Here is a 16999-nt window from a genome sequence, read left to right on the forward strand (position 1 = left end):
CCTATGAAACACATGTATAAGGACTATTCCCTCATGAAGCGTTTCTTCATCGGTGGCTTCAAGAAATGGGAGCAGGAGAAGAAGCCTGAGGCGAAAGCCGACGACGCCAGAGAGAAAACTGGCAGCTTTCCATCGCCAGATGACTACCTCATGATCTTCAGTGGGCCAGAGGCATATGGCTCCAAGCACTAACAGAAGCTCATGCGCCAAGAGGTCTATGAAGGGGAGCCCACCACGCCCATTTTCCTCAAATGGTCAAGGTCTCCCATAACCTTCGACTGATCCGACCACCCGGATAGCGTCACACACCTAGGTAGGTACCCGCTCATGGTCGACCCTATCATCGGCACAAAGCGGTTCACCAAGGTACTGATGGACGGGGGCAGCGGCCTTGACATCATGAACGCTGAGACACTTGATGCCATGGGCATCGACCAAGCGCGCATCCAGCCGACCAGGGTGCCTTTCCACAGCATTATGCTAGGAAAGCAGACCATATCGATTGAGCAAATTGACTTGTCCGTCACCTTTAGGAATCTGTCTAGCTATAGGATAGAGACCCTCACCTTCGAGGTAGTTGGGTTCCCCCTGGTCTACCATGCCATTTTGGGGCAACCATGTTATGCAAAGTTCATGGCCATCCCCAACTACACCTACCTCAAGCTCAAGATACCGAGCCCATGCGGGGTCATCACCATCGGCACTTCCTTCTAGAGGGCCTACGAGTGTGAGGTCGAGAGTTGCGAGCTCGCTTCGGCCACCCTCGCTTCCAAGGAGCTCATAGCCATCAGGAAGGACATCGTTGAAGGAGCGCCCAACACGAAGCAGGTGGATAGATCCTTTGAGCCTATAGAGAACGTCAAGGAGGTCCTCATTGACCCCAACAACTCCATCGACAAGACAATGCGCATCAGCACCACCCTCTCCCCTAAGTAGGAAGGCACGCTCGTCGACTTCCTCCACGCCAATCGAGACATCTTTGCGTGGAAACCCTTGACATGCTAGGAATTCTGACAGAAGTCATTGAGCATGCCTTGAAGATCAGGCTAGGTTTTAGGCCGATCAAACAACGCCTACGCCGCTTCAACAAGGAAAAGTGGAGGCTCATCGGTGAAGAAATCGCTAAGCTCTTAGCGGCCGATTTCATCAAGGAAGTATACCACTCAGACTGGTTTTCCAATCCCATTCTTGTAAAAAAGAAAAGTGGGAAATGGTGAATGTGTGTTGACTACACCAGCTTCAATAAGGCATGCCCAAAGGATTTGTTTCCTTTGCCACGCATAGATCAGGTAGTTAACTCGACCTCAGGGTGTGAAACCCTATGCTTCCTTGATGCATACTCCGGGTACCATCAGATCATGATGAAAGAGTCTGACTAGCTCATGACCTCTTTCATCACCTCGTTTAGATCATTCTGCTATGTTACAATGCCTGTTCGAACTCAAGAACACTAGGGCTACGTACTAGCATTGCATGACCAAATGCTTTGGAGACCTCATCGGGTGGACTGTTGAGGCTTATGTGGATGACATCATAGTCAAGTCCAAGTAGACTGACCATCTCATGGCTAACCTAGAGTGGACCTTCAGGAAGCTCTAGGAGAATGACATCAAGCTCAACCCCTGAGAAATGTGTCTTTGGGGTCCCAAGGGGCATGCTGCTCAGATTCATCATCTCCGAGCATGGCATCGAAGCCAACCCAGTAAAAATCTTAGCCATCACAAAGATGGGCCTAATTCCAAACCTGAAGGGAGTTCAGAAGGTTATCGGGTGCCTAGTAGCGCTTAGTCGCTTCATTTCATGCCTCGACAAATGGGGGCTCCCCCTTTATCAGCTCCTAAAGAAAATCGACCGATTCACGTGGACGCCCGAGGCTCAGGAGGCGCTTGAACAAGCTCAAAGTGCTCCAGATGAAGGCCCCTATTCTGGTCCCACCAACTAAGGGAGAGCCGCTCCTACTCTATGTTGTAGCTACGACTCAGGTGGTCAGCGCCGCCTTGGTTGGAGAATAGGGAGAAGAGGGACACTGCCCTCAAGGTACAGTGCCCCATCTACTTCATTAGCGAAGTCTTGTCTGACTCCAAGACACGCTACCCCTAGATCCAAAAGCTCCTATATGCCATCCTGATCACAAAAAGGAAGTTGTGCCACTACTTTGACTCACACCAGGTGACCGTCGTGTCATCTTTCCCCCTCGGCGAGGTTATCTAGAATCGAGAGGCCACAGGGAGGATCACGACATGAGCGCTCGAGCTGATGGATCATGGCGTCACATACGCCCCATGAACGGCCATCAAGTCTTAGGTACTGGCTAACTTTCTAGCCAAATGGATTGAGATCTAGATGCCACCAGCGGCCATCGATCAGGAGTGCTGGATGATGTACTTCGATGGATCACTAATAAAGAAGGGCGCTGGAGTCAAGCTAGTTTTTGTTTCCCCCCTCAGGGGTGCGCATGAGGTACACAATTCGCATTCACTTCCCAGTTTCAAATAATGTGGTTGAGTACGAGGCACTCGCCAATGGCTTGCACATCACCATTGAGTTGGGCATCCAATAGCTTGACATTCGAGGTGACTCACAACTGGTCATTGACCAGGTCTTGAAGGAGTCAAGCTGCCACAACACCAAGATGGTTGCATACTGTCATGAGGTCTGATAGTTGGAGGATAAGTTCAATGGCCTCGAGCTCAACCATATCCCAAGGTGGCTCAATGAAGCAGCCGACACATTAGCGAAGATGGCATCAAGCTAAGAGCCTATCCCCATCAACATCTTTACTAGTGACCTGCACAAACCCTCAGTCCGATACGAGAAACCAGAATAGGCCAGCAATGAGCCTCTAGTTCTAGGCTCGGGGGCTGACCGACCCTCAGTTCCATCCGACCCTGAGGTCATGGAACTCGTCAAAGACCTAGTGGCAGAGCCCAACCCTCCAACCGACTAGAGAACACCTTATCTCGATTACCTCCTTCATGAGGTGCTCCCTGCCAACAAGACGGAGGCCCGACGGCTTGTGTGTCGTGCCAAGTCCTTCATCATCATCAAATGGGAGCTCTACAAGCACAGCCACACCAAAATCCTACAGCGTTGCATCCCCGCCGAGCAGGGGAAGGACCTACTAGAAGACATCCATGGAGGGGTCTACGGACATCATGCCGCACCTAGAACCTTGGTTGGAAATACATTCTAGCAAGGTTTTTACTGGCCAACCGCGGTGGCTGACTCTGAGCAGGTCATACGCACCTATAAAGGATGCCAGTACTATGCTCAGCAAACTCACCTACTGGCCCAAGCGCTCTAGACTGCTCCCCATCACATGGCCATTCACGGTCTGGGGGCTCGACCTAGTAGGGCCCCTCAAGAGGGCGCTCGGGGGCTTTACGTACTTACTTGCCGCTGTGGACAAGTTCACAAGGTGGATAGAGGATCGACCGATCATCATGATCAAATCCAAGCAGGCTGTGTTGTTCTTCACGGACATCATCCATTTCTTTGGACTCCCTAAACTCCATCATCGCGGACAATGACACGTAGTTCACTGAGAAGAAGTTCCTCCAATTCTATGATGAATATCACATCCAAGTTGACTAGGCCGCCGTAGCACACCCCTGCATGAACGGGTAGGTCTAGCGCGCAAATGGCATGGTACTATAGGGCCTCAAGCCTAGGATCTTCAACCGGTTGAACAAGTTTGGTGAACGATGGGTCGTCGAGCTTCCTGTGGTACTCTGGAGCCTAAGGATGTCCAGCAGCCGGGCAACTAGTTACACGCCATTTTTCATGGTCTACAGCTCTGAAGCCATCCTCTCGACCTGACCTCGACTATGGAGCACCAAGGATCAAGGCCTACAATGAGCAGAGAAACAAAGCATCTTTGGAAGATGCCATGGACCTGCTTGATGAAGCACACGTGACATCGCCCTGCTCCATTTGGCCAAAGAACAGTAGGCACTATAGCGGTATCACAGCTGACGCATGTAGGGTCACGCCTTCGGCATATGCGATTTAGTCCTTTGCCACATCCAGAGCAACACAAATCACCACAAGCTTTCGGTGTTGTGGGAAGGACCATACATCATCACAGAAGTACTTCGACCCAGCACCTACAAGCTCAAGACTGATGATGGCAAAGCCATCGCCAACGCCTAGAACATCAAGTAGCTACGTCGCTTTTACCCTTAGTCTTTCTGTTCCAAAGCTTCTGAATTTGCTTATCGAACTAAGTATTGTTTCTGCAAAAACCAAAAAATGTTACCTCCTATCGAGTTCGCTTCCGATCTGATCGGTCTTTAGTAACACCTGACCTAGGCAACTACCTAGGATTGGGTTTTACTCAGGGGCTGATAGGAGTACATATACTCAGGAACATTTTCCATCAGACCCTTCTTTTTATGATGAGACCTAGAAATAAGAGTTGCCAAAAACTAACGATGAGTAAAGCTTGTAAGAATGCAAAAAGCCTATGCCTCGACGGCTACGGCATCGCTTGCTCTCTAGCGTGATTATTACTTAGTCGCTCGCAACTTAAGTTTCTAGTGCCTTAACATAAAATAAGGGACAGATTGCAATGAACTTTATATATATATATATATATAAAGAGGCCAAACAACATTTCTAGCCATAATAAAAGTCTTTACAAAAGGACCGACGCTGGACTCAGCTATCTAACTAAACACTCATTGGTAGGACTTCTTCTCCGACCTTCTCCGCTAGGTCCTGCATCGAGAGAGCTGCTTCCTTCTCAATTTCGTCCAGCTCAACGTCAGTGTAGCCAGGCACGAAGCCCTCACCGATCATTGGTAGGTCGATGTTAGCATAGTGGGGAGCGGGTGCAATGGCAAATGCGTGATGGACACCGATGTGCAGGGCCTCCCTTGTGAGTGCGCACTGCTCGGTCTAGGATCTAAGTAACTCAGGACTGTAAGCGAGCTTGTCTCCATGGCTGGGGTGACCTCGAGGTCGTCGAAGACCAACCCAACAGCAGCGCACAAGGCATCGTGGTCATCGCTCTCCGACTAGAGTTGACCCCACACTTCGGAGAGTTGCCTCTATAGGGCTACCCAAGCTGAAAATCAAAGAGCATCAGAAACTCGACTGCAAATGTCAAAGCAAGAAGGTAACTAGAGCCTCACCATTCACTTGCTCCTCGAGGGCCATCTTCTCCCTCTAGAGCACACCAACATCCCTGGCCAAGGTAGTGGCAAGGCCCTCGGCTTCTTCCTTCAACTTCTGCTCATTTTCGAGCACGCGCTGAGCAAGGTCGAGGGTCAGGCAGGAGTCAGTCTAAGCTTCGCATGGCATCTTCCCTGGCCTTGGCAACCATAGCCTTAGCTTGTCCTTGGCCTCAGTTAGCGTGTTGATGGGATTCCCATTCCTTGGTCTGGAGGCTCACCACTTCCTCTTGTAGCCACAGCACTTCGACAACAAGCCCCTAGACCTTCCCTCTCACGACAGAGGAATAGGGACTTCTCCTGGTTGCGCATCGCAAGGGACTGCGAAAAAATCAGGTTAGAATTATATAAATAGGGCTTAGAAGTAGAAAATGTGGAGACACAACAAACCTAGTTGGCCGAGGCGACGTCATCCTTCAACACCCCCAAGCATCGATTAGAGAGCAGGACTATGGACTCAAGTCCTAAGCGCACTGCTCATCCAGTCCTTCTCCTCTATGGGGTCATCAAGGGTGAACACTGAGTCACTCGGGTCCTAGCCACCTAGCCCCTAGTAGAGCTAGTTTCCTCCCCACAGTGAGTGGATCAGTCGCTCGATAAGACAAGGGATCAGGAGGGCCTAGCCCTAGCCGAGGGGTCAACCATCACAACCATCGACATTGGCCCAACAAGAGCCGATGGTACCTCCTCCATCACCGATGCTCCCTCAGGAGTGGACCCTCCGATGGTAGAGGAGGCTAGTAGCTCGAGCTCTGAAGTCCAAGCCATCGCCGCATCGACCGTCGTGGGCGCCGATTCCACAAATGCCTCCCCTGGTTCAATCAACGCCTCTACCTCCCCCGCTTCCTCAGGTGCCATCACGGCGCACCCCTAGCACCATGCCAGTAGGCTCCTAGGGGATTGGCTAATGCGCTAGGATCTTCCATGGCATCAACTCTAGGCAGTTGCTGAGGATGGTCCTGTGGAAAACACCAACGTCACACGATGAAATCCAAGATCGTAATGAAAGGGCAAATAAGTCATTAACTCACCTCGACACCATTATTCGAGGATGTTTTGGGGGCTAGCCACTCAACTCTGACTCTACCATGTCAGCAACTAGCCACTTCGCTCCTCGGTGGGATCAGTCAGAATGGGGTGGACTTGCTCCTCAGACCTCGGGGGCGCTTCCTCCCTCGCCGATCTTGGAGACGCATCCTCTTCGATTTGCAGCGGGGCGTGCTATGGAATCAGGGTCAAGTTGACCTACCCCACATGTCAGCTTACTCATCCTCAAGCATAAGCATGCCCATGGGATGTTGGGGTCAAACTCGTCCCCAGTCCTATTCCTCATCTCCCTCCTCCTCGTTGTCGTCGCTCTCCTCCGAGCCTTGCCGGTGCTTTCCATGCTAGAGCTTCACTCCTCCTTCTTCGCCCTCTTCTACTCCTTCCTCGCCTTCGCCGCCTTGGCTGTGGCATGGTTCGCCGCCCTCCTAGCCATGTCCTCTAGCAGTGGTGGGTCAGACTCATGGATGATGAGGATGGGCTGCAAATACCGATGCTTAGAATCTGAGAACAAAGGAGGCTTGGCCAAGGAAATAGACTTGAAGAAGGCTTACTAGTTCAATGAAACCCGCATCTAGCTACATCATAGGATGCCCCAGGACTAGGTACACTGGGGTGAGATCCACCGACGGATCCACCGGGCACTCCATCACCTCCTTGAGGCATTGTGCCATTTCACCAATGTTGAGGGCCTCATCGGTGACCATCACCATCCCTTTAGGCATGGAATCCGGTGTCATCTTCCACATTGGAAGAGTACGCGCCATCAGCGGTGCCAGCTAAAAGCTCTAGTTTGGTTTTGGTGAATTGATGAAACCCTAAGTGCTAACCTAGTTTATCAAAGTGATTATGAGATAGGTGTCATATTCTAAGTGGTGAAACAAATGAAGATCATAACATGATGATGGCGATGCCATGATGATGATCACATGTTTGGACTTGAAATAGAAGAAAGAAAAACAAAAAGCTCAAGGCAAAGGATGAAATTGATAGGAGCTTTTTGGTTTAGTGATCGAGATACTTAGAGAGTGTGATCACATTTAGGATCGATAGATGTACTATTAAGAGGGGTGAAACTCGTATCAAAATGCGGTTATCAAAGTGCCACTAGATGCTCTAACTCATTTGCATATGCATTTAGGATCTAGTAGAGTGCTAACACCCTTGAAAACATTTGTGAAAATATGCTAACACATGTGCACAAGGTGATACACTTGGTGGTTGGCACATTTGAGCAAGGGTAAAGAAGATAGAGTTGAAAAGGAGTTAGTCACGCTAGTCACTGAGTGACCGGACACGTCCAGTATGGCGACCAGACACGTCTGATATTAACAACCAGACTCTGGTTCAGTGGAGTGACCAAACATTGAGGTGTTACTGTTTAACGTCCGGTCAATGTGAGTTAGCTCGGTTCAGGTTTTTAGAGAAGCGACCGGACACGTCTGGTCACCATACCGGACACGTCCGGTATGAACCAGCTAGTCAGGGTTTTAGAACTAAAATTCATCAGACTTTGGGAGCGTTTGGTCCAGTGTGACTGGACGTGTTCGGTCAACCTAGAGCGGCTCTGGGAGCTCTTTGGACTCGACCGGATGCTGAGTCTCCTACATCCGGTCCAGAATGACTGAACACATCTGGTCGGCCCAGAGCGGCTCTAGGAGCTCTCTGGACTTGATCGAACGCTGCCCGTCCTACGTCTGGTCGTCCACACTAGATGTGTCCGGTCAAGTGTGGGACTCATGGCAGCAATGGCTACTTCATTTAAATGGGACATGTGGTGATCAGGAAGCGACCAGATGTGTCCGATCGCCATACCAGACGCGTCCGGTATACATGACTGGTATGTCTGGTGCACACAACCTGTGCATCCAGTCAATGCGCAGTCAGCCCAATAATTAAGCCAATGGCTCTATTGTTTGGGGATGTCTATAAATACCATTTGGCTGTCTCTAGCTCACTCTCTTGGCCATTTACATTGATATAGCAATCTTGTGAGCTTAGCCAAAGCCCTCCCACTCATCTCCATCATTGATTCATCATCTTTGTGAGATTGGGAGAGAATCCAAGTGCATTGCTTGAGTATTTGCATCTAGAGGCACTTGGTGTTACTATTTTGCCATGGGATTCACTTGTTGCTCTTGGTGGTTGCCACCACCTAGAAGGCTTGGAGCAGCGGAGGAGGATTGGCATGAGTTGGTGATTGTTCATGGCCATCTCTAATGATTGTGAGGGGATTTATACCTTCCTCGGCGGAGCATTGAAAGGTAACCCTAGTGGATTGCTCATGTCATTGAGTTACCTCACTTGTAGGTAGGTTCTTGCAGTGTCCAATTGTGTGGACGAGGTTCATGCAACACCTCTTAGCCTGCCAAACCACCAAGTGTTGGTCGACACAATAGGGATATAGCATGTTGGTAAGCACATGAACCTCAGGAGAAAATTGGATGTCTCTTGCCCTTTGGTATTCTCCTAGGTGATTGATTTAAGTGTTCATCTTGTGATTGGATCACTCCTCTACACGGTGATATAATCACCCTACTCACTCATTTATATTCTTATAAACTAGTTGTAGCAAGCTCTTTAGTGTAGTTAGAATTGAGAGCTTGCTTTGTTGTTTTGAGTTCATCTAGTGGAGCTCTTGAGTGTAGCAAGTGTGAGAGCTCTTAGTGAGTAGTGGCTTAGCAAATTGAGTGTCTAGTGATCATAGTAACTAGAATTATTGGATAGATGGCTTGCAACCCTTGTAGAGCTAGAGTAAGTTTGCATTTTGCTATTTGTTATACTAATCAAATTGCTCTAGTTGGTTTGTAGATTTTTAAATAGACTATTCACCCCCTTTCTAGCCATATTAGGACCTTTCAAGTGGTATTGGAGCCATGGTCACCGTTTGATTGAAGGCTTAACAATCTCGGTGTCAAATTATGGCTCAAGTTGTGTTCAGCCATGTGGGGGGCAAACCACCTTTCTTTGATGGCACATGCTATGATTATTAGAAGAGAAAGATGAAGATGTATCTTGGTTCAATCAATGATTAAGTATGGGATGTGACCGAGAATGGCTATGTAATCATTGATCCCGATAATCTCACCAACCAAGACAAGACCAACAAGCAATACAATGCAATGGCTCTCAACACCATATACAATGCCATTGATTCCAAGGTGTTTGAGCAAATCAAGGATTGCCATAGAGCTAATGAGGTGTGGAAGAGATTGGAAGAAACATATGAGGGTACACCAGCGGTGAAGAGTGCCAAGTTGTACATCCTCAAGGATAAATTGATAAGCTTCAAGATGAAGGAAGATGAGAGCATTCCGGAGATGTTCCATTGATTGCAAGTGATTGTCAATGATTTGAAGGCATTGGGAGGGAAGATCAAGGATGATGATGTCTCTCATCGGTTCTTGATGTGCCTACCTCCAAGATTTGAGATATTGAGATTGCATATCATAAGAGGAGGATTGAATTAGATTACCTCTAACCAAGTACTAGGTGATGTCATGACACAAGAGACATACCATATGGAAAGGGAAGGGGTTGACAAGGATGACAAAAAGGAAGACAAAGACAAGAAGAAGAAGAGTGTAGCATTCAAGGCTAGCTCATCATCCAAGAACAAGGGCAAGTCCAAGAAAGAATCAAGTGATGATGAGGTTCTTAGTGATATTGATGATGAAGCCATGGCTCTATTTGTGCGCAAGATGGGCAAATTCATGAAGAAGAAGGGCTATGGTGCAAGAAAGAGAAGAGATCACATCAAGAGCAAAGAATATGTGAGAAGATGCTACAATTGCAAGAGCCCCAATCACATTGTAGTGGATTGTCCCTACAATAGTGACAATGATGAGGATAAGAAGAAGAAGCTCAAGAAGGAGAAGAAGGAGAAGAAGATGACCTTCCAAAAGAAGAAGGGTGGAGGCTATGTGGTCACTTCAGATACTGATGGCTCCACGGATAGTGATGACTCTAGTGATGATGGCAAGAAATCTATCAAGAAAGCACTAGCAAGCATTGCCATCAACAACAAGCCCTCCATCTTCGATACTCCATCGACATGCCTCATGGCAAAGCCTACCAAGGTAAAATATGATGTGAGTGATAATGATGAATGTGAAAGTGATGCTTGTAGGAGTGATGAGGAGGAGTACTCTAAGGAGGAGCTCATGGACATGTGTGAACAAGTGCACACTTGCTTTGAGATGAAGAGAAAGGAGTGCAAAGAATTGCACAAGAAAGTCAAATTTCTTGAGCAATCTCTTGATAAGCTCAATGCCACTCATGAGAGGCTAATGGAAGCCCATGAGAAGGTTGGCAAAGCTCACTCTAAGCTTGAAAAGTTTCACTCCTCTCTCATTGAGCAAGTCAAAAGGGAGGAAGCCAAGAAGGAGCAAGTGATTGTATCTTGTGATGTGGGACTAACATGTGATAATATTGATGAATCTTTTTATAAGCCCATTGTAGTTGCTCTCACTAACACTTCTTGTAGCACTTCCACTTCAACTTAACCTTTGAGTGATGGTTTCACTTGTGATGCCTCACTAATGGAGGAAAATGAGACCCTCAAGAAGGAGGTGAATGAGCTCACTCGTGCCTTAGGCAATGCCTATGGTGGAGATGCCCGCTTACTAAAGTGCTTGGGTAGCCAAAGGTTTTCTCTCAACAAAGAGAGATTAGGCTATAGCCCCAAGAAAGGCAAGGTAGCCTTTGTGACTTCGAAAGCTAGCTTTGTGAAGGGCAATGGTCGGTTTTGCAATAGATGCAAGCAAGTTAGGCATATAGAGCAATATTGCAAGACTAACAAGAATAAGCAACCTAATGTATCCTCAATTAGATTTGATTCTTGTTACATGCTTGTTAAGGGTGCCAATGGTGTAAAGGCTAAGTTCATTGGTACACCAATTGTGGGCCCAAAGAAGATGGCCATTTGGGTACCAAAGACCTTGGTAACTAAACTTCAAAGACCCAAACAAGTTTGGGTACCTAAAAAGAATTTATCTTCTTTTATAGGTCAATTATAAAGCTGGAGGAAGGCATTGGGTGCTTGATAGTGGGTGCACACAACACATGACCGGTGATCCAAGATTGTTCAATTCAATCAATGAAAATAAGAGCAATGGGATTGATAGTATCACATTTGGTGACAATGGCAAAGGCAAGGTCAAAGATCTTGGTAAGATTGCAATATCCAATGACTTGAGTATTTCCAATGTGCTACTTGTAGAGAGCTTGAACTTTAATCTATTATCCATGGCTCAATTGTGTGATCTTGGTTTCAAGTGCATATTTGGTGTGGATGATGTAGAGATCATAAGTATAGATGGCTCTAACTTGATATTCAAAGGATTTAGATATGAGAATCTATACTTGGTTGATTTCAATGCTAGAGAAGCTCAATTATCAACATGTTTGCTCACTAAGTCTAGCATGGGTTGGTTATGGCATAGAAGGCTTGGTCATGTTGGAATGAAACAATTGAACAAGTTGATCAAGCATGACTTAGTTAGAGGCTTGAAAGATGTCACATTTGAGAAGGATAAGTTGTGTAGTGCATATCAAGTCGGAAAGCAAGTTGGTAACACATATCCTAAGAAGAGCATGATGAGCACATCTAAGGCAATTGAGTTGGTGCACATGGACATGTTTGGACCAACCACATACACTAACATTGGTGGAAACAAATATGGATTTGTGATTATGGATGATTTCCCTAGATACACATGGGTGTTCTTTTTAGTGAACAAAAGTGATGTGTTTGCAATATTCAAATCATTTGTCAAGGGCATTAACAATGAGTTTGAAACAACCATCAAGAGAGTTAGAAGTGACAATGGTAGTGAGTTCAAGAACACTAGAATTGATGAGTTGTGTGATGAATTTAGAATTAGACAATCAATTTTCGGCCAAGTACACTCCACAATCAAATGGCCTAGTTGAAAGAAAGAATAGAACTTTGATTGACTATGGCAAGATCAATGTTGAGTGAGTACAATGTGAGCCATTCATTTTGGGCCAAAGCTATCAACATGGCTTGCTACTATAGCAACCGACTCTATTGTCACTCCATGATGGAGAAGACACCTTATGAGCTATTGAATGGAAGAAAGCCCAACATAGCATACTTTCAGGGTTTTTTGTTGTAAATGCTACATATTGAAAAAAGGCACTAGATTGAACAAGTTTAAAAATAAATGTGATGAAGGTTTCTTGCTTGGTTACTCCACTACTAGTAAGGCATATAGAGTTTGGAATTTGGCTAGCGGTACTCTTGAGGACGTTCATGATGTGGAATTGGATGAAATAAATGGTTTCCAAAAGGAAGATGAGAATCTAGATGATGTAAGAGGCACTCAATTGGTCAATGCAATGAAGAACATGGACATTGGTGATATAAGGCCTAGAGAGGTGATTGATGTTGAAGATGATAAGAATCAAGTGCTCTCTAACTCAAATGTGCAAGCTAGTGGTTCTTATGATCAAGTTCAAGCAAGTACTAGTGATGACAAAGTGCAAGATCAACAACAAGTGGCTAGTTCATCATCTCAACCAAGTGATCAATCAAATGCATGCAATCAAGTGTAAGTGCTCCAACCAACCAATGTCGCAAGAGATCATCCATTGGACACTATCATTGGTGATATTTCAAGAGGTGTGCAAACTAGATCAAGATTGGCTTCATTTTGTGAATATTTCTCATTTGTGTCATCCATTGAACCAAAGAAGATAGATAAAGCATTGAAGGATGTTGATTGGGTAAATGCTATGCATGAAGAGCTAAAGAACTTCACAAGAAACCAAGTGTGGGAGTTAGTTGAGAGGTCTATGAATCATAATGTAATTGGAACCAAGTGGGTCTTTTGGAACAAGCAAGATCAAGATGGGATAGTTATAAGGAACAAAGCAAGATTAGTGGCTCAAGGATACACTCAAGTTGTAGGTCTTGACTTTGGAGAAATGTATGCCCTGATTGCAAGATTGGAAGCAATTAGGATCTTGTTGGCCTATGCTTGTGCCCACAACATCAAGTTGTATCAAATGGATGTGAAGAGTGCATTTCTCAATAGATACATCAATGAGCTTGTCTATGTTGAGCAACCTCTCGGTTTTGAAGATGAAAAGACACCCAACCATGTTTACAAGTTGATAAAGGCTTTGTATGGATTGAAACAAGCACCAAGAGCATGGTATGAGAGATTGAGGGATTTCCTACTCTCTAAGGGATTCAAGATGGGAAAGGTTGACACCACTCTCTTCACCAAGAAGCTTGGAAATGACTTGTTTGTATTACAAATCTATGTTGATATCATATTTGGGTCAACAAACTAAGATTTTTGTGAAGAGTTTGGCAATATGATGGCAAGTGAGTTTGAGATGTCCATGATTGTAGAGTTAAGTTACTTCCTTGGTCTTCAAATCAAGCAATTGAAGAATGGCACATTTGTGAGTCAAGGCAAGTACATCAAAGACATACTCAAGAAGTTTGGAATGGAATGATAGTAAAGCTATTAGTACATCAGTGGGGACAAATGGAAGCTTGGATAGTGATGCTAGTGGCAACATGGTGGAACAAAAGATATATCAGTCTATGATTGGAAGCCTACTCTATGTGACCGCATCAATGCCGGATGTGATGTATAGTGTATGCATGTGTGCAAGATTTCAAGCCTCTCCAAGAGAATGTCATTTGAAGGCAACAAAGAGAGTATTGAGGTACTTGAAGTATACACAAAATATTGGTTTGTGGTATCCCAAAGGAGCAAAGTTTGAGCTAATTGGTTACTCTGACTCGGATTATGCGGGATGCAAAGTTGAGAGAAAGAGCACATCGGGCACATGTCAACTATTGGGAAGATCACTTGTGTCTTGGTCATCAAAGAAGCAAAATAGTGTAGCACTTTCAACCACCGAAGCGGAGTACATTTCGGTCGATAGTTGTTGTGCTCAATTACTTTGGATGAAGGACTACTTTGAATGACTTTGGAATCAAGTTCAAGAAAGTGCCATTGCTATGTGCCAATGAAAGTGCAATCAAGTTAACCAACAATCGGGTTCAACATGCAAGAACAAAGTACATTGATGTCCACCATCATTTCATAAGAGATCACCAATAAAGAGGGGACATTTGCATTGAGAGTGTGGGCACCGAAGATCAACTTGCCGACATCTTCACCAAGCCACTTGATGAAAAGAGGTTTTGCAAGCTAAGGAATGAATTGAACATACTTGACTTCTCAAATATGTGTTGATGCACCCCCCCTCATTATATGATATGCCTCTCCTTCGAGTAAAGCAAGGTAAAGTTGATTGGCATGTCATTCCATCCATTGCTAAAGATTTGTTTAGTGCATCTAGTCATTCCTATCATGTCCTACGCTCATTCATGAAAATCAAATGAATTTGATGCTTGTATGATACCACTATTGCTTGTATGCTTGAAATGATCTAGTGGTAGCATATGACATGCTTGTGGGCTTGTAAACCTAGTGTTAGATCTAGAAAATGAGATCTAAGTGTTTAACTCAACATGGTACAAGATAACCCTTATTTGGAAGGTGTGAAGAAGCTTGTCCTTGGATCAAACCGAGTTAAATATCTTTTACAAGTAATCTAGATTGAGCCAAATTGGGAAAATGATCCTCACCTCACATGGTTTCATCCCAACCTATCTAAAATTTGAACTCAGCCTTTTGTGCTAATTGTTGACAAAGGGGGAGAGAAATTCACAAAGATAGTAAGATAGGGGGAGCAAACAAATGAAATGACATTGTAAGGGGATCAATCAAAAATTGCACACAAGTAGGTGGAGCAAGCTCATAAACTTGTATGTTGCATTTTGAATGTGCATTTCATATATTTGCTTGCATGGAACAAGTTTTAAATTTCAATATCCATGCTTGTGTGGTGTGTGCTAGTTATAGGTTTGAATGATGAAATGAAAAACTAGCATGTATAGGTTAAGTAACTAGACTTATGTTCATTTTATGGAAACTAGACCCATGCTTGTAATGTTGATCTCATGGGGTATTCTAGCTTTTTTGTGTATGTCTAGTTACTAATGGTGCTAAGGATGATATATTGGCAAACTCTGATTGGTATCATGCTTCAAAGGTCCATCTCTTATACCTTAGCATCATTTGGTAGACATTGTCTCCTATATTTCCTATCTAAGCATATGTGCAAGCTAAAATCCAAACTCAGTAGCACATATGTAGGGGGAGCAATTGCTACCAAATGGGATTCCTAAAACTTGTCCATATCCTTTTACACATGGTAAATATGCTTGGGCAAGCAACATAGATTCAATTAAATCTTAATTCATATCTTTGTGTAAGGGTTATCATCAATTACCAAAAAGGGGGAGATTGAAATCTCTAGTTTGGTTTTGGTTAATTGATGAAACCCTAAGTGCTAATCTAGTTTATCAAAGTGATTATGAGATAGGTAGCACTACTCCAAGTAATGAAGCAATGGTGAAGATCATGGTGATGGTGATGGCATGGTGATGATCAAATGCTTGAACTTGGAAAAGAAGAAAGAGAAAAACAAAAGGCTCAAGGCAAAGGTATATATAGTAGGAGCCATTTTGTTTTAGTGATCAAGACACTTAGTGAGTGTGATCACATTTAGGATCGATAGTCGTACTATTAAGAGGGGTGAAACTCATATTGAAATGCGGTTATCAAAGTGCCACTAGATGCTCTAACTCATTGCATATGCATTTAGGATCTAGTGGAGTGCTAACACCCTTGAAAACAATTGTGAAAATATGTTAACACATGTGCACATGGTGATACACTTGGTGGTTGACACAATTGAGCAAGGGTGAAGAAGATAGAGTTGAAAAGGAGTTAGTCACATAGGTCACAGAGTGATTGGACGCGTCTGGTATGGAGACCGAACACGTCCAGTATTAAAGATGAACTCAGCGACCGGACGCATCCGGTCGCCACACCAGACGCGTCCGGTGTGAATCAGCTAATTTGTTGTTCGGTGAAATAGTTGATCGGACGCTGCCAGTGTCTGATCCGGAGTGACCAGACGCGTCCGGTCGACCTTGGGTGCTTACTGGACTCAACCGTACGCTGAGGCTCAGCGTTCGGTCAGTTTCTAACAGATGCATCCGATCAGCCTCAGGTACTCACTGGACTCGACTGGACACTGTGGCTCAGTGTTTGGTCATTTCTATTTTAGCATCCGGTCTGAGCGTCTGGTCGCATGTAAGTGTGGGCAGCAATGGCTACTTTGGTTTGAACTAGACACGTGGCGGTCTGGGAGAGACCGGACACGTTTGGTCGACCTACCGAACATGTTCGGTATTCATGAATGATGCGTTTGGTGCAGCGTCCGGTGCACTCGAGGAGCACGTCCGATCGATGCGCAGTCTGCCCAATAATTGAGCCAACGGCTCTATTTCATGGGGGCTTCTATTTAAGCCCCATGGTCGGCTCAAGCTCACTCTCTTGGCTATTTGCATTGACATAGCAACCTTGTGAGCTTAGTCAAAGCCCTCCTACTCATCTCTATCATTGATTCATCATCATTGTGAGATTGGGAGAGAATCCAAGTGCAATGCTTGAGTGATTGCATCTAGAGGCACTTGGTGTTCGTGTTTTGCTGTGGGATTCACTTGTTGCTCTTGGTGGTTGCCACCACCTAGATGGCTTGGTGCAGTGGAGGAGGATTGGCATGAGTCGGTGATTGTTCGTTGCCATCTCCGGTGATTGTGAGGGGATTTGTACCTTCCCTGGCATAGCGCCAAAAGGTACCTCTAGTGGATTGATCAT

General features: G+C 45.3%; 1 protein-coding gene across 1 annotated transcript; it reads left to right on the forward strand.

Moving 5' to 3' along the window:
- The first annotated feature begins 327 nt into the window (after nucleotides 1–327).
- Nucleotides 328–714, forward strand: LOC136495770 (uncharacterized). Its single transcript, XM_066491604.1, has one exon. The coding sequence runs from the start codon at nucleotides 328–330 to the stop codon at nucleotides 712–714; it is 387 nt and encodes a 128-aa protein (XP_066347701.1).
- Nucleotides 715–16999: the final 16285 nt, after the last annotated feature.

The sequence above is a fragment of the Miscanthus floridulus genome, chromosome 12 (assembly GCF_019320115.1).
Source record: "Miscanthus floridulus cultivar M001 chromosome 12, ASM1932011v1, whole genome shotgun sequence".
NCBI lineage: Eukaryota > Viridiplantae > Streptophyta > Magnoliopsida > Poales > Poaceae > Miscanthus > Miscanthus floridulus.

What these genes read in the sequence shown, in the direction of transcription:
- LOC136495770 (XM_066491604.1), top strand. Translation starts at nt 328, where the DNA reads ATGGTCGACCCTATCATCGGCACAAAGCGGTTCACCAAGGTACTGATG.